Raw genomic sequence first — 26,232 nt, forward strand, 5'->3', positions numbered from 1 at the left:
TTCTACAAAGATGGGCATATATAATAATAGAATAGAATAGAGTTCTTTATTGGCCAAGTGTGATTGGACAAACAAGGAAGTTGTCTTCAGTGCATAAGCTCTCAGAGTACGTTTCTAACAGCTGGAAGTGAAATATTTCCAAGACCAATCCCTAAACCAACTATTATTTGATTTTTTCTTTGTTCTGTTTGGATTTGTTCTAAATATATTCAAATGAACATAAAACCAGAAATACAGACTCCTTTACTATTTGATTACTGAAAAAAGTACTTCGCGCATGATGTGTTTCAGAAATTAGACTTGACCAATATTCAGTCAGTCATATTTGAAAAAGAATTTTTTATCTACTTTCTATTGCCCAGATAGGAGCTCAGTTACCAAGTCAGATACAGTACAAATATATAGTCCTAAAAATTAGTATGATTGTATTTCCCCATCAAATCCAACTCTTTGAGGAGTCAATGATAAAGAGGTCGAGGATGATACAGTTTTAATATATGCGTGGAACGAGATGGGGTGTATACTCACCTCGTAGATCTCGCTCCAGCGAGGATTGAGATCTTCCTTGATGACTCTGCTGCGAAACTTCTGGCCTCCCAAGCGCACCTTGACATATGGGTCTGATTTGCCCTTAATCATCCCACCCATGAAATTATCCTTGGCAATTAGATTCTCCGCTTCCAGCACGTGAATGCGAATTACACTCTGGAATTCAGCGAGAGGAGACACAGTTTTGCATGCCAGATCTATCAACACCATCATCCAACACAATGGGGTTTAGTCTGGTTTCCATGGATTTCTTAAATCTTCTCAGTTTTAATTACAGCAATTCAACTCTCTTTAAGCAGGATAGAATAAGGAAGAGACTCAAGTAAGATTCTGAATGCCCAGATCATTTAACTTTCCTAAAATCAGACAGAATTTGGTCAGCAGCAAAAAGGACAAAGGGATGGCCTTGAAGGACAAGAAGAAGAGTTGCTACCAAGCGAACAGCCAGTTAACAGGGCTTGAGCCCATTTCAAGAAATTGGTTTGAGTAACAACTTAATACAGGCCTCTCTCTAATTCATACAACAATAAAGTGAGAGTAGGAGAAGCACATTCAGATCTGCAAAGTTCTGTTAGGCAGCTATTACAATAAAAAATCGTTCTATATTCCATTGGTTTCTTGTCTGACCTACTTCTATGATACTATATACTTTGTTAAAAGTATGATCACTATTCTATTTATTAAGATCTGTATTTTCTCTTTACCCACTTCCGAATTGTAAAACACAATGGGATAAAAATCACAGCAATTGTAAAGAAGCAAAATATGCAAAATCTGAAGCAGTGATAAAAGGCAATAACAAACTATCAGATCATAATCAGAGATACAGCTGCCCAGGTCTTTATCTAGGGAGGAGCAAGCTATAATGGGAGCATTGCAATCAGGAACTTGTAAATCTCTTGATTGCATCTACTGGAATTACAGTGCTTGAGAACTGAGTCTGTCTATCTCCCCTTCTCCACCCCTCAAATCTGTTTCTCTGATTACAAATGTATTATAACTTGAAATCAGTATTTGTTATGTGAAAACACATAAGGATGTATTAGGCATGACACAAGTTTTAGATTTATAGCCTTCTGAAGCTGCATCCTGGATTAAATAACAAATAAACTACTTGCTGCAGATGACCAGCAAAAAACTTCCAGTCTGCAACTAAAAATCTACTTTCAAACAGATTTGGAAGTTCTATTGCAGCGAACAGAGTTACTACTATGCATATTGTTTCCTTTTATTTATTTGTTTCACCTTTCTAAAAATGATCTTGACTAATAAATCCACTTCCCAAAAGACTGTTAAGACTTGTCTCTGTCACTTAGCATGGGGAATCTAAGAATGGGATACAACCCTGAGGGTGGCTGGTGGCTAGAGGCCACTCTCTCTCTGCCTTTTAAACTTTGTTAATTTTTGTATGGATTTTTATCTGGATTTTATCAATTTTTACTTGCATACTACTCAGTCACTTAGACAGTAAGGCGGCTGTTATATAAATTTGACTAGAATAATTTCATTTATACTTATTATAAATATTATAAATATTGATATATAAATCTTAATTAGAGTAATTTCATTTATATTGAGCTGTGATGGCGCAGTGGTTAGAATGCAGTACTGCAGGCTACTTCTGCTGCCTGTTGGCTGCCTGCAATTTGGCAGTTCAAATCTCACCAGGCTCAAGGTTGACTCAGCCTTCCATCCTTCCGAGGTGAGTAAAATGAGGACCCAGATTGTTGGGGGCAATATGCTCACTCTGTAATCTGCTTAGAGAGGGCTGTAAAGCACTGTGAAGCGGTATATAACTCTTAAATGCTATCGCTATATCATACATATTGTAAATAAATATTGATATATAAATATAAATATTAATTTAACTTGATATATAGTATTTATTAATTTAATATCAGTTACACAAACAAACAAACAAACATGGGTGCTTATTTGTGCTACCATAACTATCAAAAGACAACTGCAAAGAACAGTTACTTTCTCCATTGTCTTTCATATTCAGAGACAGATAACCAATCTGTGTACGTGACTGAGCCGTTCTAGGTATGCGGACTTCAACCCCCAGGATTCTTAGCAATAATCAAAGATGGCAAGGGAATTCTGGGAACTGAAGCCCACAGGTTTAGAGAGTTGGGGAGAGCTGTTATTTTCAGGGCTTCTTGGAGAGTTCTGGCTGGTCGCTATAGAAAACTAGACTAGAAGACTTTTAGCTAGATCCCACAGTGCCAGCCAAATGACTACAGGAAGCTTATGTTCTTATTTTGACTAACAGCAAAACTATTTATGTTTTCATGGCAGCTGGGTTGGGTTATTTTGAGAACAGTTAAGAAGAGGCTTTGGGGGCCACAACATGAATAGCATAACTGAACTTACGTTGATTAAAACTTTGTCCACATTTTCTGTAAAAATAGCAAGACTTAAGAAGGGAATTTCATACTTTCCTTTTTAAAAAGTGAGTTGAAATGTCATTTTGACAAGTTGAAGAGTTGCTTGTTCCTCAATGTCTGTACGATCTTAATCGCCAAGTTACATATATTTAGTTCATTAACATCCATAAAGAACACCAAATCTGGTCTATCTCCAAGTTTGAAGTGATAGTTTAGAACAGGGATTCCCAAACCCCAAGCCATGGACTGGTACTGATCCGTGGCCTGTTAGGAATCAGGGTACGTAGTTGGAGGTGACCGGTCCATGGAAAAGTTGTTTTCCACAAAACCGGTCCCTGGTGCCAAAAGGTTGGGGACCACTGGCTTAGAAGGTCCCCTATTTTACCAAAAGGCATGACTGACTATTAAAGTTGGGTGGGGAGAATGTGTAATCTTACCTCAGTGCCAAAAGTAGCATCTGGACTGGCCTTGGTGGGCCGAGAAGGCACATCGACACTGCTACCCAGATGGGGACTTTCTGTGACATTCAGATTTCCTGGGGGACGTGGTTTGGTATTGAAACAGACTTCAGGGGCATCCAGATATAATACCTGAAAAAAGTATAGTATGCAATGAAAAATCAGGATGGGCACCCGGGCAAAGAGAAGCTGAGGAACTGCTGACCCTCAACCCGATAATGAGGTTGCAATAGCTGTCTCTCATTAGATATAGCTGCCTACTGCAAACCTGGACACATCCAATTATGGAATGAGAAGGAGTCATTTTAACAATCAAATCCAAACCACTATTGGTACAGGAATGCATATTAGAAATAAATGCAGGCAGTTCTGAAAAATGTGATTCCAGTCCTTGCTTGAAAACTTTAGTGAAGAGACATTCTTGCCTCTCACAGCCGAGTGAACCATGGAGCCAGACAAAGCTGAACTAAGACAAATAGGAGTTTATTTCCGGACATGCAGATTCAAAAGAGATATTCAAAGATCTTCAATGCGTGATTCTAGCTCATGGCTAAAGTGACAAGTTCGCTAAACACTTTGAGAAATCCCAGCGGCCTTGTATCCAGCTCTTTATCACCAAGGTCTGATCTGTAGAACTAATATTATAAATCTGTTGATAGATCTTATTTAGCCTCTGGTTTCTAGATTTGTGTACATGACGCCACTTCTTGCCAGGCCCAATCTTGGACTTGTCATTGATGGTGTTGGACCAACACATCAAGTCAGATTGGATGTTGAAGCATAACACTGGGCTGCTTATATAGCTAGATATTCTGCTTAGTCCTGTGGAGTGCAATATAGGTAGTCCTCAACTTATGGCCACAATTGAGCCCAAAATTTAGGTTGCTAAGTGAGAAATTTGTTAAGTGAGTTTTGCCCCATTTTAATGACCTTTCTTGCCTCAGGTGTTAAGTGAATCACTGCATTTGTCAAATTAGTAGCAGGGTTGTTAGGTGAATCTGGTTTCCCCATTGACTTTGCTTTTGTCAGAAGGTCGCAAAAGGGGATCATGTGACTCCGGGACACTGCAACCATCATAAATGTGAGTTAGTTGTGAAGCATCAGTTGTCAAGAATGTAAATCACTTGACCATGGGGATGCTGCAAGGGTCACAAGTGTGAAAAATGGTCATAAATCACTTTTTTTTAGTGCTGTTGGAACTTCGAACAATCACTAAATGAACTGTTGTAAGTCGAGGACTACCTGTATTTAAGCTTAACTAGCAGTAAAAGGCATGAATCCCCCTTTATACCTAGGAGAATAAGGCCACAAAAATTATTATGCAGAAAATTTATGATAGACCCTCCCCAAACTTTTTTCTTTTCTTGAAAGCAGCTGTGACTGGAAAAGATTCTTGTGCTGCCAGAAGGATGAGATTCTCCAAAGAATTTCCACAATTTTCCCAGCTTTCCCCCTCCCCTCAAAAAACTTGTTCTTACTACCATATTTTTTGACTGTAAGACGCACTGGAGTATAAGACACACCAAGATTTCGAAGAGGTAAACAAGAAAAAAAAGAAGTTTTTGCCCTCCCCAGCCCCCAGGAACACTCTGCAGGCCTCCCAAACCCTCTGCGCACCCCATTTTCGCAAAAAACAGGTGGAGAGCCTTCTCTGTGGGGGCACCTGCCCTCTGGAATGAACTGCCCCTGGAGGTTCGCATGATCCCCGACCTACATACCTTTTGCCGTGCCCTTAAGACTCTTTTGTTCCAACAGGCCGGGCTGGCTTAGAAAATGAATTTTAAATTGGGTGTTTGTAGCTTTTAACATAAGGGCCAAATTTATATATTTATTTTAAATTGTTTTTTAAATTTTGTGAGTATATGTTTGTTTTAATATGGCTGTACACCGCCCTGAGTCCTTCGGGAGAAGGGCGGTATAGAAGTTTAATAAACTAAACTAAACTAAACTAAACTAAAAAGGGGCCTGTATTTGGTGAAAATGGGATGCGCGGGATGGGTTTTCAGGAGGCCAAAAATGGATGTATGCAGTGTATAAGATGCACCAACATTTCCTCCCTCACTATAAGAAAAGTGTGTCTTATACTCCGAAAAGTACGGTACATAAGGAGAAAGATATTTCATCTGCATATTTCTTCACTGCAGCTAGCAGAGATTTTTTGAGCTAATGTGAAGGGGACAATAAGAACAAAAATTTATGCCCAGTAGATAACGCCACAAGAGGATTTGGGCCTAGCTCTTCCATATCACATAAAGCCAGGCTTTAAGAATCAGCTGGAAATTTCATTTTAATCTCTGCAAATCGTATTTCTCACAGTTTAAGAGGAGAAACTTTTCCCAACACTCTCTGCTGGCCCCTGATGTTGCTCCAAGAGAAGTAAAGAAAAACAAATCTCAGTTGGGTGGAGTGGGGAAATGTGCTATCTTTTTCAATATCCATAAGAACTCATTCACTGTAGCATGTTGGGGAAAGGAAACTTGATGACAAAGCATTGGAATCAGGGAAGAACAGTGGTGCAGTGGTTAGAGCGTAGTACTGCAGGCTACTTCTGCTGGCTGCCTGCAATTTGGCAGTTCAAATCTCACCAGGCTCAAGGTTGATTCAGCCTTCCATCCTTCCGAGGTGGGTAAATGAGGACCCAGATATTTGGGGGCAATATATCTGTAAACCGCTCAGAGAGGTCTGTAGAGCACTGTGAAGTGGTATATATAAGTCTTATTGCTATTGCTAAACAAACAAAAAAAGAGATTCCCACTGAAAACAGAAACAGTATAGAATCAATGGCTCTCTCCATTTTTTCCAACTCCTTTTTGAAATAAAACGCTTTGTGGATTTCACAAGTTGGTGTATGTACTGCATTTTTACAAAGAGCTAGAACTGAAGATGAAAGGGAAACCTTTGTATCATTTCCCAAGTCCTAACCCAACCTTAACCCAAAGCTTTTTACCCGCATAATGAGTTTCATGTAGATACGGCTGTTGGGTCCAGAATTTTCCAGCTGGAACCACTGGTCCAGGGTCAGATTATCAGCGCTTAAAAGGCGGGACAAGTGGATTGTGATGGAGCCCAGAGTGGTCTGACGGTTGTCATCTTTGACCTATGGGGTCAAAAAGAAGAATTTCTGCAGCTGCTGTTGTGCCGAAAGTGACTGGATGGGTTTGGAAGAGAATAGGAGCCTTACCTGTATATCAATGTCCTCAACAGTTGGGTCTTGCAGGAAAAAGCGGAAGGCATCATCCCAGACAGGGGAGACAGTGTTATAGACAACCTAGCAGGGGAAAGAAAGAAAGAAAGAAAGAAAGAAAGAAAGAAAGAAAGAAAGAAAGAAAGAAAGAAAGAAAGAAAGAAAGAAAGAAAGAAAGAAAGAAAGAAAGAAAGAAAGAAAGAAAGAAAGAAAGAAAGAAAGAAAGAAAGAAAGAAAGAAAGAAAGAAAATAAATTACAATGTAGTATTTGGAGAAAAATGACAATGGAATATTACTGCCCTCTGCAGACAGAGTTAGAAACAGCATTCTTTTGATTGATAGGACCGGCCTCTCTCGGGAATTAGATCTGGCAAACAGCTTTCTCCACTAGAGCATTTTTTCCTAATATTCAACTGGCATCTGCCTATCTGTAATTCAGACTCTTGTTTTATGTCCTACATTCTACGATTAATAGGAGGTGTTGATCTTCTTCTGTATGACATAATTTCCGGCATTTGAATAGCATTGTCATAGCCTTCCTTCCTCACTCTTCTCAAAGCCAAATACTGCCAGTTCTTTCAATGTTCACAAGATTTAGTTTCTAGCGCTCACTCATCCTCTTTGTCATGCTTTGCTGTTGCAATGTGAGACAGAGGAGAGAGCAACCTGGCACCCAAATCTCATGCTAAAATTCAAACTTGTCTGAAGCCCTCCAAGCAAGCTGCTACCGTTCTGAATTTAGATACCCGAATGGATGATAAAAGTTACAACCAGCCTTTCCACCTATGCGCTGTTTCTATGAGATGTTACAATTTGGAGGAAATGGGACAGGATGCATTTCATCTTGTAAATCTACAATGTGCTACCAGTATTTCCACATATATACAGTACATCAGATGGCTACAAATGGAAGGCAAGTAGAAAAAAAATAAAAATTCTTACCCGGCTCTCCCGAGTGACATCCTGAACTGATAGCTGGACCATAGGATTGGGCTCCTTACTAGATTTCTTCAGCTGAGTAAAGTGAGAGGAGTAAAGGATAGTATTCATTTGGAAAGGACATAGTGGAGAATCTTAGATAACTTAGATGAGGGAATAGAAGGGAAATTTGCAAATGACACTAAGCTGGCAGGAATAGCCAACACCCCAGAAGACAAATTTAGGATTCAAAAACATCTTGATCAGACTTGAACAATGGGCCCTATCCAACAACATGAAATTTAATCTGGAGAAAAGCAAGGTTTTACATCTAGGCAGGAAAAGCCAAAGGTACAAGTACAGATTAGGTGAGACCTGGCTCAAAAACAGTAACTGTGGGAGGGGCCTTGGAGTCCTAGTGGATGATCACTTAAACATGAGCCAGCTGTGTGTGGCAGCAGCCAAAAAACGCTAATACAATTCTTGGTTGTATAAACAGGCATAAAATCAAAATCACGTGAAGTATTAATACCGCTTTATAAATCTTTAGTAAGACCACATTTGGAATACTGCATCCAGTTTTGGTCATCACATTACAAAAAAGATGTTGAGACTTTGGAAAATGTGCAAAAAAGAGCAACTAAGATGATTAAGGGCCTGGAGACAAAAACATGAAGAATGATGGCAGCAATTGGGTATGGCCAATCTAGAGAAAAGAAGGACTAGGGGTGACATGATAGCAGTATTCCAGTATTTCAGGGGCTGCCACAAAGAGAAGGGACTCAACTTATTTTCCAAAGCACCAGAAGGCAAGACAGGAAACAATGAATGGAAACTAATCAAGGAGAGAAGCAACTGGAATTAAGGAGAAACTTCCTAACAGTGAGGAAGGACAATTAATCCATGGAACAGCTTGCCTTCAGAAGTTGTAGATGCTTCATCACTGGAGGTTTTTAAGAAAAGACTGGGCAACCACCTATCTGAAATGCTATAGAGTAGCGGTTCTCAACCTGTGGGTCGCGACCCCTTTGGGGGTCGAACGACCCTTTCACAGGGGTCGCCTAAAACCATCAGAAAACACCGATAGAGTCTAAAGGTTGAGCAACGCTGATGTAACCCAACCCTGCCTTGGACCTTTAACATACGCGTCTTCCATTCAGCTTGAAGCCGGGAAGGCCGTACCATTCTTCGCAGGCGTGGGGAGGCTATTGAAAGGCAGTGGGAAGATTCGTCTTCCTAGGAACGGATGCAGATGGAACTGCTGGGTTGGATCTGGGCACAGGATATATTTAAAAAGTCACCCTTCGGGAGAGGGAGTTTTCCTGAGATATGTTTTTAGCCCTCCCCCCCCATGTCGCTGAGTGGTAGAGTCCATTCTCCACCCCTTTCTGTCTGGGCTTTCGGGAGGAGAGCTGCTGCTCCTGCTGTCACCGCTGCCATTGGCCATCGTTTCCAGGGATGGGTTGCTCCCGGTTCGCACCGGTTCCCGCGAGCCGGTAGCGGTGACGAACCGGTTCTCCCCAACGTGACAAAATGAGGCAGGGAGAGATTTCTTTTTCTTTTTGTTCACCAAAAAAGGTAGGTGCAAACAATGAGAAATTTAGGGCAAAAGAGGAGAGTTCAAGATTTTAAAACACAAAAGAAAAAAAAACTCTATTTAACTAGGGAATTGTAATAATTGAGATACTATTAATTGTACATTGTGTTGAAAGCAGAAATGGTTAAGTTGTGGTTTGGAGGAATATATGGGGGAAATTATTTGGTTTATTATTATTGGTAAATATAATTAATTGATTTGTAAGAAATTGGATTGCATGGAAATAATTGGAATATTCATGTTCATATTGATTAATATACAAAAAAGATAGTTATATAACTAATTGATTTATATTAAAATGTTGAATTTGTATTAAACAACTGTAATATTATGTAATTAACCAATGTGAGGATGGATATAAAAATAGATGACAATGGGAAGGGGTATAATATAGAATAGAAGGGAAAAATTGAATTTGATTAAGATTAGAAATGAGGCTGAAGGGTAATATCGTTTTTTTAAAAAAATAGATGAGGAATAAATATGGCAAAAAGGAAATATAGAAATTGTAAATTTAATTGAAATGACTAAACACTGTTTAAATTTGTGAACCGGCCAAATACTCTGTGCAAAGAAAATACATTGTATGTTTGTATGTGTGCTTCTAATTATTGCTGTTTATTCATATTTGTTCTCTTTTATTCTTTAAAGTTTAACAATTCATTCTTTATCTTAATATCTTTATATTTGTTTGGGGTTGCTTTCTTCCCTTTCATCTTTTTTATTGTACAATCTTTCTCCTCAAACCTACCACCTCTCTCTTTTCTTTCCTTCTTACTTTCTTCCCCCCCTCTTCTTCTCCCTACTTCCTTTTTCTTTCTCCTTCTCCTCCTCTCTTCCTCCCTCTCTTACCCTCACTCCTATTCTAATTTCCCTTCCCTTCCTTTCTCCCTTCTCTTCCTTCCCTCTCTTCTCCTTCCTTCATCCCTCTCTATTGCTGTATCCGTTTGTGCATATGGATTACTCAGAGGGCTGAAAAAGTTATTTTTGACTGGTCCTTGCACTTTTGACCAGTCCTCGAACTTACGACTGTCCTCACACTTTACGTTTTTCACCCTATCTTGTCACCATGGTGAAGAGAAGCAGTTGTGAAATGAGTGACACGGTTGTTAAGAATGCTAAAGTGGGCATAAATGATGACCAGTCATAAGTGCGAGGACCGGTCAAAAGTGTGAAGACCTGTCAGAAATCACTTTTTTCAGCCCTCTGGGTAGTCCTTTTGTGCATATGGACTACTCAGAGGGCTGAAAAAATTATTTTTGACTGGTCCTCGCACTTTTGACCAGTCCTCGAACTTACAACTATCCTCACATTTTACGTTTTTTGCCCTATCTTGTCACCATGGTGAAGAGAAGCAGTTGTGAAATGAGTGACATGGTTGTTAAGAATGCTACACGGGCATAAATGTGAGGATGGTCATAAGTGTGAGGACCAGTCAAAAGTGCGAGGACCTGTCAGAAATGATTTTTTTCAGCCCTCTGAGTAGTCCCTATACACATAGCCATGGCACCCGGTCACATGACCAGCTACCCACGCCCACCCAATCACATGACCTCCAAGCCATGTCCACAAAATAAGCCACGCCCACAGAACCGATAGTAAAAACTTTTTAGAGCCCACTCTTGATCGTTTCCCTTCTACTTGGGACCGTTGGTGGGAGAGTGAGTTTGGGGGCGATAGAGTGCAGGCTGAGGATCCCCAAATGTCGAAGGGAAGAACTGGGGCTGGGATCCTCTCTTGGGTTCCTCTGGTTTGCTTGAAATGGAGGGCAATGTAGAGGCCAAATTTTTGGGTTCTTGCTTGCTTTAGAAGCGGAAAGGACCGGTTAGGAGTAGGAAGTAGGGAAAAGTTGAGAGTTTTAGATCCTACGATCTTACGATATCCTAAGAGATTGCAAAAAAAGAAAAAAAAAGGCAAAATGGCATTGTGTGGCATCCCACGTTCTAGGCCTAGAAAATACTGAGGTTTCCTAAAAAGTTTTTCCTAAAAGAAACTGAAAAAGGTTCAGTTCCTGCCTTTCAACCAGGCGATCGCTTGTCAGCTTTGGATGGATTATTTAAAAAGTTAAAAAAATAAAATAAAATTGTAGAATTTTAAAGAGAAGATGTTAGGTGGCTATAAAATCAGGGCATCCTGTTTCATTGGGAAAGAGTGGATGGGGTCCATGCTAGTTCCTTGGGATGATAGGTTTTTTAAAAAGAAAAGAAAATGAAATCAATGTCTTTTATCCATAATATTGGCATAAACATCTCTTTTTGGACACTTCCGTTTTTCTTCCTTTCAAAAGTTTTGTGTTTCAGAATGAACTCTGAATGCCAGCCAGGCTGAGACCTTGCATTGCATTATGGGTGTTGGCACGTGAGAGCATGTGAGCACTCGCATGCTTGGACTTTTAGCACGCAACGCCAAAAAGGTTCACTTTTCATCGCTGACATATACACACATAGGAACGAAAATAATTTTATGGTTGGGGGGTCACCACAACATGAGGAACTGTATTAAAGGGTTGCGGCATTAGGAAGGTTGAGAACCACTGCTATGGAGTCTCCTGCTTAAGCAGGGGGTTAGACTAGAAGACCTCTAAAGATTCTTTCCAGCTCTATTCTGATGGATTAATCTAAGAACTTTTAGAGATTTTGGATCTGTATCTCATAGCATTCCTTGCTCCAGGCCATACTTTTGGGAGATCAGTATCAGCATACACTTTTGATGCCCAACCTGTGATGTTCCATTCCTCACAGCTTCTTTCATGTAGATTCCTCCACTCTTAAAACAAGACTTGGGAGGAACCTCTGTTCTTATAGCATTGTTGAACAATTTAGACGCAGCAGTTGCTGGCCACGCCTCCCCCAGCTGATGACGACCTTAACTGGGACTTATTTTGGGAGTAGGGCTTATATTAGGAGCACACTTAAAATCAGGCTAGGGCTTATTTTCAGGATAGGTCTTATTTTTGGGGAAACACGGTAGGCGAGTAGGCTTTATGTCACAGAATGCTTATGTGAAAGGCTTAAACTTTATACCAGAACACCTAAAGATGAAGGTAAACTGCTTCTGCAGTGGGCTAGAGATGAGGTAAAAGTTGTCATGAATATAGTTATCAGTAGTAGAATATGTATTTAGAAACATAGTCTGACAAAATTTTCAACAAAAAAGCTCCCCACCTTTCATTTATAGAACTTTAACTTAAGAAGAAACTCAACGCAATCTTGGATGACTTAATAAGCTGATCAACTCTGAAGTTACGGTAATTTTGTCTAGTTACATTAACTAATGCACAGGCCTTTAAATTTTACAAGGTGATCAAACTTAGGCCACATGGCAGAATGTTTTCTGTACAAAGCTGCATCATGCAAGCTTCATTGCAACGAGCTCTTTAACATCTTTTACAAGTTTATCTCTCGTGTTTATTGGAACAGGTCTACCTTTTATGTACCTGGACTACTGATTTCTAAGTATCAGTTACAATATAAACAAAGAAAACACATACACAGAAAGAGGAACACTGTGATGGCGAAGATTTCAGCGTATTTAAAAGATTATTCACAAGAGACTTATGAATGGGAATGGAAAAGGTGGATAGAATATGTTCAGAACAAATACCAAACTAGAAAGTATCAAATAGCTTTTATTTGAAAATAATGTATTAGAAATATTTTAATCTAAAGAGATAAAGAGGAAAAATTATATAGGGGGAGGGACGGGTTCAGGTTTATATATAAGTGTTATTAGTTATGAGTATGTAATAGGGAAGTCTGGGGGGGGAGGGTTAGGGAGGGTTAGGGAAGATGGGAAGTTTGGGGAGGGAGGTGGGGGGTGAAAAAGGGGGTGAAAATGTAATTGTAAAACTTTTGCAATAAAAAAAAAAAAAAAAAAAAGAAAGAGGAACACTGTGGCTAAAACACTGGTGCTGGTCACAATAGGATATTTATGGTCATATTTTTATTATAAATAGTTGTAAACTAACTAGAGTCCAACATAATGGAGGTAATGTATGAATTTCATGTATAAATAAGTGGCTTAAAAAAAGACATTTGCTTGTGACTGCTTTGCCCCATCGTTCTGCCCATGCCTTCCCAATTGTTGCAATTCCCAGAGTTTCCAATTTTGGGATAGGACAAACTTATCAACTTTCAAATTCACACCCAAGCTCTGCCCCATTTCATATCAAAAAGTGACTTTGGGTGAAATAAAGGAACCTTTTGAGAAGGAAATGTTATCTTGTGACTACTCACTGGCAAGTCTTGTGCTCTGTCTAAATATATCATCAAGATGGATGCTGACGGAGGATCTGGCTTTGAGGAGATAGTTTTGTTCCACTGAAGAACCTTCAAACAGCATATAAGAAATGTATCAGCATTAATTAGCATTTTTACACAACATCTAGAATATTTATATCCTATAGCGTCATCAGATAATCGCCCGGCCGCCCTGTTTAGGGTGACCCGCTCCCTCCTCCATCTGGAAGCGCGGGATGACCCCTTGCAGGGCCGAGCCGAGGACTTTGTGCAGTATCTGTATGACAAAATCGCTCAGATTCGGGAAGGACTGGCCTCTGACTGGGTATGTCCGGACGGGATGACTGAGGCAGGTCTTGAGAGTGTTATCTGGGGGGAGTTCGATCCTGTGGCTCCCGAGGACATGGACAGGGTCCTGGGACGGCTGAACGCGACCACATGTTTATTGGACCCGTGTCCCTCCTGGTTGGTACTGGCTTCCCGGGAGGTGACACGAGGCTGGCTCCAGAAGATTGCTAACGCTTCTTTGAGTGAGGGGGTCCTGCCGGCCGCTTTGAAAGAAGCGGTTGTGAGGCCCCTCTTCAAGAAGCCCTCTCTGGATCCGGCTGTTTTGGCTAACTATCGTCCAGTCTCCAACCTTCGCTTTGTTGCGAAGGTTGTTGAGAGTGTGGTGGCGCAACAGCTTCCCCGGTACCTGGATGAAGCTGTCTATCTAGACCCGCTCCAGTCCGGCTTCCGGCCTGGGCACAGCACGGAAACGGCATTGGTCGCGTTGGTGGATGATCTCTGGAGGGCTCGGGATAGGGGTTGCTCCTCTATCCTGGTCCTGTTAGACCTCTCAGCGGCTTTTGATACCATCGACCATGGTATCATGTTGCACCGGTTGGGGGTGGGGGGCACCGTTCTGCGGTGGTTCTCCTCCTACCTCTCTGACCGGTCGCAATCTGTGTTGACGGGGGGGCAGCGGTCGACCCCGAGGCACCTTGCTTGTGGGGTGCCACAAGGGTCGGTCCTCTCGCCCCTTCTGTTCAACATTTATGTAAAGCCGCTGGGTGAGATCATCCGTGGCTTTGGGGTGGAGTTCCATCAGTACGCTGATGACACCCAGCTGTACATCTCCACCCCAGGCCACCCCAACGATGCCCTTGAAGTGATGTCCCAGTGCCTGGAGGCCGTGCGGGCCTGGATGGGGAGAAACAGGCTCCGACTCAACCCCTCCAAGACCGAGTGGCTGTGGCTTCCAGCGTCCTGATATAGCCAGCTGACGCCATCGCTGGCTATTGGGGGCGAATCACTCGCCCCCACGGAGAGGGCTCGCAACTTGGGCGTCCTCCTGGACGCACGGCTGTCTTTAGAAGATCATTTGACAGCCGTGGCCAGGGGGGCTTTTTATCAGGTTCGCCTGATACGCCAGCTGCGCCCCTTTCTAGATCGGGACTCTCTACACACAGTCACTCAGGCACTAGTCATTTCCCGCCTGGACTACTGCAACGCTCTCTACATGGGGCTCCCCCTGGGGTGCACCCGGAGGCTCCAGCTGGTCCAGAACGCGGCCGCGCGGGGGATTATGGGGGCGACGAGGCGCCCCCATGTGACACCTCTCCTGCGCGAGCTGCACTGGCTCCCAGTGGTCTTCCGGGTGCGCTTCAAGGTGTTGGTGACCACCTTTAAAGCGCTCCATGGCTTAGGGCCGGGGTATTTACGAGACCACCTTCTGCCACCAATAGCCTCCCACCGGCCAGTACGCTCGCACAGAGTGGGCCTCCTCAGGGTGCCGTCCGCCAGACAATGTCGGCTGGCGACCCCCAGGGGGAGAGCCTTCTCTGTGACGGCGCCCACCCTCTGGAACAACCTTCCCCCAGAGTTACGTATAATAAAAGACCTCCGGATTTTTCGTCGGGCCCTGAAAACCTATTTATTTCAACAAGCTGGGCTGGCCTGAGTTAAATTTTAAATTGATTTTAAATTGGGTTATCTTAATTTCGGCCAAAATATTTAATTATTTTAATACTGTTCTTAAATTTTGTATGCTTTGTTTTTATCTTGGCTGTGCACCGCCCTGAGTCCTATTTGGAGAAGGGCGGTATAGAAATTTAATTAATAAATAAATAAATAATAGCATATCTCCCATCTCACAAAAGACACCCAATTGTGGCTCTCAACATAGTCTTAATAAGATAAGATGTTTACAAGCCATTTTTCATTTTAAACTTTCTTCTAAAGTTGTGCTCATCTTCACACCAGTTCATATCAGGGCATTTTTCCGAGATTATTCTCCCAACTCCCCAGTTAGTTTCCCATCATGCCTTCCAAGCTGCAGAACCCTGCTTGCCTTTTGGAAATAATAAAAATATGTCAATTTGCAATTCATGGTCCAAATTTAATCCAGAATCCTACCTAGTTCTCATAATATGTATATTTCTCTAAGGAAAGTTTCCTCTAAAAGTCTAATTTGAACCTTTGAGACTCACCAATCTTTGGCTTCTCCAAGTAAAAAGAAACTCAAGTAACTAGATAGGAAAAACCAAGACTCTGGAGTCCTTTGTCCATTAGGGTAAGCAATAACTTGGCATGCTCTTCTTATTTTCACAAAGAGGAATGACTCAGATATTGCCACCCCAAAAACACCACTAAACTACATGTTTCTTCTCTAAGTGTTTGCACTCACCTGATCCAACTTGGAAACATCTGACATGAGTGTATGCCATTCCAGACGTAAATGCACACGAGCCTGGCCCCCATCTTGTAACGGGAACCACTGTCAGGAAAGCAAATTAGAAATTCTCTATAGATAGAAAAACCCTTAATATTTACCAACAGAGATTTGTTCCTATAACTCAGGGAAGCATAACTTTTTTTGGGGGTGGGCTGAAAACCAAACTCTGATCTTGAGTGATGTAGCAGGGCTACATTCTGTATATCAGAAAAGGGCAAAAGTTAATACTGCTTTAAATGAAATCAATTCAGTTAATTGGAATATACTCCCTTTAGTTAGGAGTTTCCTTCTATTAAAATTACAATTTTGTAGCAACATTTGAAGATGCTTTTGTTTGTGGCTGTTTATAGTTCTGGACTTCAAGTTGTACCTTTTTGCTTTTGTAAGATATATGGTACAAGTTGTTATAGACACATATAAAAGTTCTATGACACTTTTAAAATCTCTCTACCATCCTATTCTCTGCCCCACCCCCCACAAGAGCCTTTATAGACCCCCTTGTTTTCATTTAGCTGAAGATTCTCTATTCATGACTGTACCAGGGATGAAATTCAGAAGGTTCTGGAGAACTGGTATCGGAAATTTTGAGTAGTTCGGAGAACCGGCAAATACCACCTCTGGCTGGCCCCAGAGTGGGGTGGGAATGGAGATTTTGCAATATCCTTCCTCCAGGAGTGGAGAGAGAATGGAGATTTTGCAGTATCCTTCCCCTGCCACACCCACCAAGCCACACCACGCCCACTAAGCCACGCCCACAGAACCGGTAGTAAAAAAATTTGAATTCCACCACTGGACTGTATGTACACTTGTAGTTGGGTTTAACCAACCTATGGTTGGTTCTAGGTATGAATCAGCCATCTTCCTTCCTCAGTGCTCACCTCCTCTAACACACGAGCCCTGAACACTTCCCCAAAGTCCAGCTTCATCCTGAGAAAAGAAAGAAGATGCTGATAAAGGTATATCCACCAATTCTAGGATTTTAATGAATAGGCCCAAGGTACAGTCAGATTTTTGCAGACCTCATATATCCAACTTCTTGAGCGGGGTTGAAGCTGTTGATCTTTAGCCTGGATTTTTAACTATTTCTAATTTTTACAATACTGTCCCAATCATCTCCAGCAGTGAAGTTCCAGTTTCCAACCCACCATCACTCATTCAACTAGGTCTCAATTTCCTGCTTGACTTGAAACCAAAACCAACCCAGCTTCTCACCTGCCCAAGAAGTCATCCTGATCGGGATCTTTGTCAAACAGCTCCACCTCCAGTTCCTGCCCTGGTACCTCGTGTACAACAAACTGTAGGGACAGTGAGGTGGGGAGTCAGAGCAGATACCACTAATTGTGTAGGCTATAGGAGTGTTCTTTCCAACAGAGAAAGGAAAGCACTGATAGTTGTATTGCATGAAATGGAAAAGCTATGATAAAAAGGGAGATTAGACATGACGTGTAGCATCCCTAAACATTTATATTTAAATTACCACTTTATCGGGCAGATAATTACCTCATACATTTCATTCCACTTGGGATTGAGGTCTTCATCTATGACTTTGCTGGTGAAGACTTGGGTTCCAACACGCACAATGGCATATGGATCTGACTTGCCCTCAATCATCCCTTTAATGTACTTATCCTTGGACTGCACATTCTTAGCTTCCATTAGATATACACGGACAATGCCCTGGAAGGGAGAAAGAAGATCACGTCCACCACTCTAACTCATCAAGCAATAACATTCATCTCACCAGTAATTTTGCCTTACCCTGGGAATTGGACAACGGAGTTCAGCTGCTTCATGGAGATCAGGGATCAGTGGGATAAGCAAGCGGTTGGGGAGAACCAAGAAAGAGGCAATGGAGTCCATGATCATTGTGTCAGACAGTGAGCTGTTGAGGAAAACAGATCCTGCTGGTCATGCTACTTCTTAATAATCTGCTAATCATGCTCTCTCAACAAGTTACCTCATGCAAACATAAGCTCCTCCAATTTCTCTCAATGCGGTTCTGCTTTCAGAATATTCCCCTCAACAAACTCAATTTTCTTCCTCTTTTAAATTTTTCCTTCAGCCTGTAAAATCTTGCTACTCTTGTCTCTCTTACACATTTAGCTCCATGGTGGGCTGCAACCTGGGTTCACAGAAGATGCCTTCCCAAGCAGTTTTGGCCGACACACCCCTAGGTCTTTCCAGAACAGTTATGTTCATTCCTTCTTGCGCTTCTCTTATAACCTTCCAGAAAGTTAGGGCCACCATAAATTTACCTCAGTCCAGGGATGTCCAATAGATTGGTCATTCCTGTCCAATTAATGTCCAGAGCCTGGAAAAAACGTGCAATGTAGAAGTTAGTAGTAGATCTACTGTAGAGGGTTGATAGCAATGAAATAATCGAGATTGAAGGTATTGCAAAGATCTCTTCATAATCCTGTGTATTGTGGCAGATTATTTGAGAGATTGTCTAATGATAGAATTTATATAAAATACATATAACTTTCCAGTATTTGTTTTATCAGGAAGCTCTACTACATGTAAACTCAAAGCTTCACAAATGGCTTTATTTATGCACAAGCATTGCTTGATCCCACAACACTTGAACCAATGGCATTTGAATGGGTATAATCAAGAGTCTATGAAAAAGCAACATTATTAACACTAATGTTAACAAATGTTAACATTATTAACATTTTTAACACTCAAAATACACTGTCCTTTGTTAAACTTACTTTTGTAGGGTACTGACAAACAGGAATCAGTAACAGATGATGATCAGTCAAATGGGTAATTGACCAAAGTAGAAAGATAAGGGATGCATGAAATTGGCATTATCACTGAGACACATGCAGATATCAACCACACTTGGCACTCTGGATGTCCTCCCTTTTTATAATGTTTTTAAAAATCCTTTTTGTTTATTTTGCTTTTTAACTAACTTTTTATAACGTGTGTGTGTGTGTGTGTGCTATTAAAGCTTTCATTCCTGTAACCTTTAACTCAGGTAAAACAGTGCATTGTAGGGCAACAATTTTTGAACCAAGGTATGTCAAATGGGATGACCTACAGAGCGTGTCCAAAATCCGAGACCCATGATTCCCAAAGTACTGAAATTTGGCAAATTTTATAAAACAATTTATAATATAAATATTGTCATAAAACAGTTTATGATATAATCATCAAATACCATAAAGCATTTCCAGTACTGAGTTTGACTTAGCTATACAGTTCAACGTGGGCTAAACAGTTTATGACATAATATCAAATGTCATAAAACATTTCCTGTGCTGATGTTTGACTGTGCTATACAGTTCAACATGAACTATTTTCAAGGCAGATGCAACTCTTGAGTGTATCCCAACTTTTCCAGTGAAGGCAGCGCATTCGAAATTCTATCATCATTCATGGCATTAAGGGAATTTGGTAAGGGAATATCCCTAAAAGGATGGCCCAACAGGTCATGAATTTTTCAACACAAAATAATATTTCAGAAATTACTTCTATATCTAGAGAAGGCCTGAGTAAGGTTAGGTTTTGGAAATGCAATGATACTAATGCTTTATTACAGGGATGTCAAACTTAATTCCACCGAGGGCCGCATCAGAGTTGTGGGGGGCATCAGGAGGGTTGGGGAGGGGGCGTGGCCAGGTTGACATCACTCATGTTGCGGAGCTCCCGTGCTCCGTTTTTGCCTGCAATGGCTTCCTGCAAACCTCTGTCAGTGAAAATGGAACTCGGGGCTGCCACGTTTTCACTGGCAGAGGCACTGCAAGCCAGTCCTTTGCTATTTCCAGGGCAGTCCCATGGGCGAGATTTAAGCACCCCGCGGGCCGGATTTAGTCCACGGTGCTTAAGCTTAACCCCCCTGCTTTATTTTATTATATGTTTTTACAGAGTCTAACACTCTTCACTTGGGAAAAGATGTTCTGTGTTAATTCAACTTTGTGATTCAACATTTTCGGATGTCGATATTCTTTTGAACTTTATTCCTATCACAGGGAGTTAACAGCTGGACAAAGAAAGTAGATTTTCTATACTTTATTTACAAGTAAACAATGTATTGTTCAGCATTGCAAAGACAAACAGATGGCTCTAACTATATAGTGGACTGCAAAATTGATGTTACCAACAATTGATGAATCAATAACATATCAATATAGATTAGTAATGTATGAATATATGCCCTGCATGTTTTTGTTTCTTTTTTAGAGCTTTCTTTTAAAAATAATTTTGTCTATTCCTTGTTCTTTGTATTTAGCACATGCCTTTTAGAACATCATCCCATGGAGGTTAGATTGGCCCCAAAGGCCCCATTGCCTTTGTGAAAGGATCTGGAGTTATGGACTTGTCATTGTGCTTGGGGATCTAGCAATGTGTTGAATCTGTAAGATACTTGTACAGGTTGTGATGTACGGATTGTAAGTTGTTTGACGGTTTTAATTGGTTTTAATAATTTTATATCTTTTGTTGTTTTATCTGTATTTTGTTTACTGTTTTTGTGTCTGCTTTAGCTGCTTGAGGTGCCCAATATCACAAATTTAAGATGGGTGTGAAACAATAACAACAACAATTGACTGGCAATTTGGGAAAACACCAGGAATATGCCAGAATACTTACTGGCCGACGAATGAAAAACAGGGTAAGAGCTCCTACGATTGGGACATCTCCGATGAGGGGTTCCAGAATGACTCTCAACATGCCATGTAGCTATAGGGGAAATGAGAAGCATGAACGTCCCAATTTCTGGGCTCTGAAGTAAGCATAGGATGATAGTCCTTCCTTATCAACAAAGACTCAGTTCACTTTGACGAACAGGAGAGGGCAAAATGTCACAGGATAGGTCAAGATTTGAGCTTCCTTTCAACAATGGTAGGAAACTGAAGCTAATGGCATCGATGAAATATCACCAGCCCTTTTGCCTTCCAGTGCTCAAAACTTAACTTTTGGCTTAACTTTTACCTTCACTCTCTAAATCACTGTTTCTCAACCTCAGATGGGTGGACTTCAACTTCTATTCTGGGGATAGAAGTTCACATACCTTAAAGTAGCTGAGATGGGAAAACATTGCTCTAAAGAGTTCAACGCAGCTGAGGAATCCCTTCTTGAATGCCCAGAATTGGTTGGCTGCTTTTCAACGATTGGTGAAAAGACACCAGATGGGCAGAGATGTTTTTTAAAAAAAAAAAAAATCCAAGAGGAAGAAAGGCAAGATGAAATTGCTGGGAATAATACAATATGTTGCCAAAGTAAAGGTCTCCTGCATCATTCTGCAAATGGCAGAATTCTGAGGGGAAACTATTTTCAGAAATATAAATGCCATCACCGAGAACTAATTCAGAGATATCTACTGCCCAAGATCAGCCTGGGAAGGAATTATTAATGTTTTATAAAGCTTCTAGAGAACATCAAGTTCGGAGAAGGAATGCGATTTATTTAATCTTTAAAAACCTGAAATAAAATATAGTTTGCAGATTTGCCTTTCTCAATCTGGCACTCAGAGGTGTAGACTTTCCTAATTCCCTGGGAGAAAGGCTAATTTTGACCAGGATGTAGATCTCAGTCCTAGACTACTTTACCTGCATGCCTTTCACACCAGCCTTGCAGAAAAATTTCTTCACTTCCACGTCAATCTGGACATCGCCCACGTAGCTGTCACAGAAGGAAAAGGTCGAGAAAAATAGCAATATGGGGATCAAAGGAGCAAGACTACACAAGAAAGGACCAACAAAAGGTCAAGAGCAGTGATTCTCAAAGTGAGGTCTAAGGATGTCTGGAAGGTCCTTTCAGGGGGTTTGAGAAGTCAACGGAATAGTTTAAAATTCTCAGTTTTGATTTCTAAAATTGATAATAGATATAACCCTCATAACCAAAGCACTTTGTGGTCCTCAATCATTTTTAGAATGTAAACGGTTGCTGGAGCCAAAATGTTTGAGAACCACTGGTCTGGAAAACAGTATTTCCTTCAACTCTGTCCATCTGGGCAGCTTTTTTCAGAGGCTGCTGCTATCAGTGCTTTCCTATTTTTATTTCCCCCGCCATAACTGCCACCTGAATATAGTTCGCATACTATACTATATATATTGTTGAATAACCATAATTCATTCAGTAATTGCTTGGAATTATGATAGTGCCGAATTGGGGGTGGGGGGGGAGCTACGATGGTACCTTGTAGTTGTAACCATTGTAATGTCCCCAGCAGTTGATTGCGATTTTGTTGCTTGGCAACCAGCCTGCAAATTACAATATTGTAGCGTCCTCTGGTCACATGATCACAATTTGCAACATTCACTGCTAGGTCCCCACAAGCAAAATCTCCTGGAAAGCCAGCAGGTCACAAATGGTAATCACATGACTGAGGGACAATGTGACTGTGCGGGATTTGTCTAACAGCAACGGAGACTGCTACAACTGTTGTCATAAATTGGCATCTGATGTAGCACTTTTGACCATGTGGCTGGGCAATGGAAGTGCATGGCCTAATTACTCATTCAGCTAGGATTACCTGTATAGATATCCAGTGACCAGTAACTGCAAAAGGGAATGCAATTACTGCACAGAGAAATAGTACTATCTGTTCATCATTATCATCATCAACATAGCAGTAGTAATAATAGTAGTAATAACAATAACAACTACCACCACTTTAACAGCTCTTAGGTCCTTGGTTAGGACCTGAACGGTTAAGATTTTACCAGCAGGGTGGATAAAATCAATGATTTTTTTAAAAAAATAAAAAAAATCAGATTTTTTTTATTTAAATCGGATTTTTTTTATTTTTATCGAATTTATTTTAATAAAAATTTTTTGGGGTAAAAATCTATTGTAAGATAGTTTTCTATTTAAGATACATAAATAATTTAGTTTATTCAGCATGAAATGGAGCTTAGTTATGTAGCATGAGGCTGTATATTCTGCAACACTGGGACTATCGGTGAGTCAACAGTGGGTCAAAGGAGTAGCAGAGATCACAGTTGCTCTTTAAAAATTATGATTTAAATCAAGTTGATTTAAATCAAGCCTTTTTACTAGTGATTTAAATCATGATTTAAATTGTGATTTAAATCAACTCGATTTAAATCAAATCCACCCTGTTTACCAGTCCCAAATTGTGAATCAAATTGGTGATTTAATAACAACAACAACAGCAATGGTAATAATGACACCTTTAACAACATCAAACAACATCTGTCTAACCCAGGTCCTTGGAAAGAACTTAATAGGTGAATAAAAATACCAAATCTAGTCTAAACAGCTGGTTGACTGTGCAACCAACCATAACAATTTATTAAACCTGTATCCCAGCTGACTTTCAATTATTCTGAGCAGCTCACAGCAATCAAATAAAGAAGAAAAAAAAAGATACAATAAAAGACAGAATCACCGGGCCCACAACTCAGCTTGTCACTAATGGAAGAAAGAGAAAAGGCCAGAAGGGTGTTGTCCTAGAACAGGGAGTTAATTTTTCCCTCCGCAGTGCTGTTCATTTTTCTCCATCAGGACAAAATGTGCTGTTAAGGTGTGTTTTTCTTCCAGGAAAGAGGGTGCTGTGTGCCCAGCTGCCAAAATACTGTTTATCATCATGATTTGCCATTCATTCCATAAAAGACAATCATTTTTCTTAATTTCAACTCCGATAAAACAAAGTTGACAGCTAGCAGCCAAACCAAGCCTTGCAACTCACCTAATGTTTAAGTCCAGCAAGATTTGCTTCTTGTTCATGCCTGTGTGGACTTTGACTCCAATGACTTTGAGGGGCTAGAAACAAAAGCAGCATTGCTTCTAAATAAATGATCATGTATCTAGAATTACGAGCCTTCACTCCCACCCACCCCCCAGCAGTGCTTCAGGGTGTATACAGAGGCAACCAATTCATTGATTTTTGTATTGAACTCAAAGGCTTTATTGGTGTTATCTCTCTTTGGAGTAACTCTTACTACTTTCTGGAGACTAGTTCCCAACCTGCCACTCAAATACTAAGTGTGGCCCATACCCCTCCAACAAAGATCTCTACCTTTGAAATACCTCTGCATCTTTTTTTTTTTTTTTTAATTTGATTTATATGCCGCCCTTCTCCGGAGACTCAGGGCGGCTTACAATGCGCTAAGCAATAGCCTTCATACTTTTGTATATTTTATACAAAGTCAGCTTATTGCCCCCACAAACTGGGTCCTCAATTTACCTATCTTAGAAAGGATGGAAGGCTGAGTCAACCTTGAGCCTGGTGAGATTCGAACCTGCAATAATTGCAGGCAGCTGGTGTTAATAACAGGGTGCTTTAGACCACTGTACTACCAAGGCTCGTTTAAATTGAGTTTGTACTATTTTTCAGATTAATGCTCTCCTATTTTATACATTGTTGTTTTATTATGTCTTATGACTGCAACTATTGGAAAGGTGGGATAGAATCTGCTGGTATATTCTATTATTTTTAGCTGACAACTTAAACTGACATAGCTGACATAGCTTAAAAAGAATGTAATGTGATACGTCTACTACCATGTTTCCCCCAAAATAAGACATCCCCTGATAATAAGCCCAATCGGGCTTTTGAGCGCATGGCAGTAAGGCCAAGCGCTTATTTCAGGGTTCAAAAAAATATAAGACAGGGTCTTATTTTTGGGGAAACACTCTTGATAACAGGGAAACAGACAAGGATGGGGGTACAGTAATTATAATGCCTGACTTCCACCCAATGTTTTGATCAATTATTCTGCTGACCATTAATTTACCTTTTCTCCCATGTCAATCTTGCTGAAGGTGAAAGTCTGCAAATGGGTGTTAGAAGCGCGTATATTTGGGGCAATATTTTCTACCAAAAGCTTCTCCATGTATTGGCCAAAGAAGGGCCAAGCCTGGGCCACAATCTGTCACAGAGTAAAAATAAGTCATGTAAGTATTTTCACATAACCATGACTTGCCAGGGAAGGAACAACTGAGCTAATTGCTTCTCACCTTATTGAGCCACTCAGCTTTCTCAACGTCTGGAAAACTGACCTAGAAAGAAAAGAAATAGAAATTGGTTTAGGCAAGTTTGTTTGTTTGTTTGTTTGTTTGTTTTTTATTTATTTATTTATTTATTTATTTATTGGTTCGATTTATATGCCGCCCTTCTCCGGAGACTCAGGGCAGCTTACAATGCGTTAAGCAATAGCCTTCATACTTTTGTATATACCTGCTTAGTAGGGCTTTCGCCCCCCCCCAAAGCGGTTCTTTTTTATACAAAGTCAGCTTATTGCCCCCACAAACCTACCTCATTTTACCTACTTCGAAAGGATGGAAGGCTGAGTCAACCTTGAGCCTGGTGAGATTTGAACTTGCAGTAATTGCAGGCAGCTGGTGCTATTTAACAGCACTTTAGTCTGCTGCGCCACCAAGGCTCTTATTAAGACAACACACCTGCCATGGGCTCCTGACTACATTGGAAACCTCAAACATGCACATTCAATATATACTGCACTAGGCCTTAAGATGTGTCAACAAAAAAACTGGCAACTTTCATAAGTGACTATGAAGAAGAGAGATTTAGGTAAATGAGGCAGGATGAACCAAATATTCCCATCACTTTTAAAAAGAGGGTATCAAAATTTAGTAGTAGATTGTCACGTCCCTTCTAACTCCCCAGCTGTATTTATAAGTTATGCAAACCCCATTTATTGTTCCAGTCCTTGACAAATCATTCGTCTGAAGCTTTAATGCTTGCAATTCTCAGTGTGCTTATCTGGGAATAGATTCCATTGATTTCAGTGGGACTTCCTTCTGAATAAATCCACCTAATATTATGTTGCTAAAACTCTGGGCCTAACATCATACTCATGAACTTCTTAACATATATAACTCAAACTTATGATGTGCAAAGGCTGGCAGCGCTCGGATTAGAAGAACTTTTGCAAAGACCCAGGTCCTTGAGACTCCCAAACAAAGCAACAGTTATCATTCAAAGATATAATTAAGCCTAGGATGAGTAACAACATTCCAACAGGATCAAGAATGTGGGGTTGAGTGCCTTGGAATGTAGAAAGAGTGTTGCTTAGTCATCAATCTTCACTGCATCAGCTGTTGGGTGAAGCAATTTATTTCTGCATTGTGCTCTTTCAACTGTTTGCTGAGACGGGGAAGGCTGGGAAGTGGAGATACTGCAAAAAGTGTTGTGTTAAGGGAGCCATGACCAATGACATGAAAAAAAAAACAGCTGATCTTTTC

General features: G+C 40.7%; 1 protein-coding gene across 1 annotated transcript in view; it reads right to left on the reverse strand.

The window, feature by feature from the left end:
- The window catches only part of ESYT1 (extended synaptotagmin 1), an 82,110-nt gene that overhangs the window by 18,574 nt on the left and 37,304 nt on the right, over positions 1 to 26,232 (reverse strand). Inside the window, exons 2-18 of the mRNA XM_070937852.1 lie at positions 24,985 to 25,026; positions 24,762 to 24,896; positions 23,714 to 23,787; positions 21,609 to 21,681; positions 20,650 to 20,739; positions 18,306 to 18,361; positions 17,809 to 17,932; positions 17,551 to 17,727; positions 17,263 to 17,345; positions 16,929 to 16,977; positions 16,003 to 16,092; positions 13,332 to 13,424; positions 7,524 to 7,595; positions 6,579 to 6,665; positions 6,345 to 6,494; positions 3,377 to 3,529; positions 529 to 705 (exon numbers count right to left, since the gene is read on the reverse strand). Coding sequence (XP_070793953.1) covers positions 529 to 705; positions 3,377 to 3,529; positions 6,345 to 6,494; positions 6,579 to 6,665; positions 7,524 to 7,595; positions 13,332 to 13,424; positions 16,003 to 16,092; positions 16,929 to 16,977; positions 17,263 to 17,345; positions 17,551 to 17,727; positions 17,809 to 17,932; positions 18,306 to 18,361; positions 20,650 to 20,739; positions 21,609 to 21,681; positions 23,714 to 23,787; positions 24,762 to 24,896; positions 24,985 to 25,026 — 1,725 coding nt within the window. The remainder of the gene's footprint in view (positions 1 to 528; positions 706 to 3,376; positions 3,530 to 6,344; positions 6,495 to 6,578; positions 6,666 to 7,523; positions 7,596 to 13,331; positions 13,425 to 16,002; positions 16,093 to 16,928; positions 16,978 to 17,262; positions 17,346 to 17,550; positions 17,728 to 17,808; positions 17,933 to 18,305; positions 18,362 to 20,649; positions 20,740 to 21,608; positions 21,682 to 23,713; positions 23,788 to 24,761; positions 24,897 to 24,984; positions 25,027 to 26,232) is intronic.

The sequence above is a fragment of the Pituophis catenifer genome, unplaced genomic scaffold (assembly GCF_029215685.1).
Source record: "Pituophis catenifer annectens isolate HBS135680 unplaced genomic scaffold, rPitCat1.0.hap2 SCAF_2, whole genome shotgun sequence".
Taxonomy (NCBI): Eukaryota; Metazoa; Chordata; class Lepidosauria; order Squamata; family Colubridae; genus Pituophis; species Pituophis catenifer.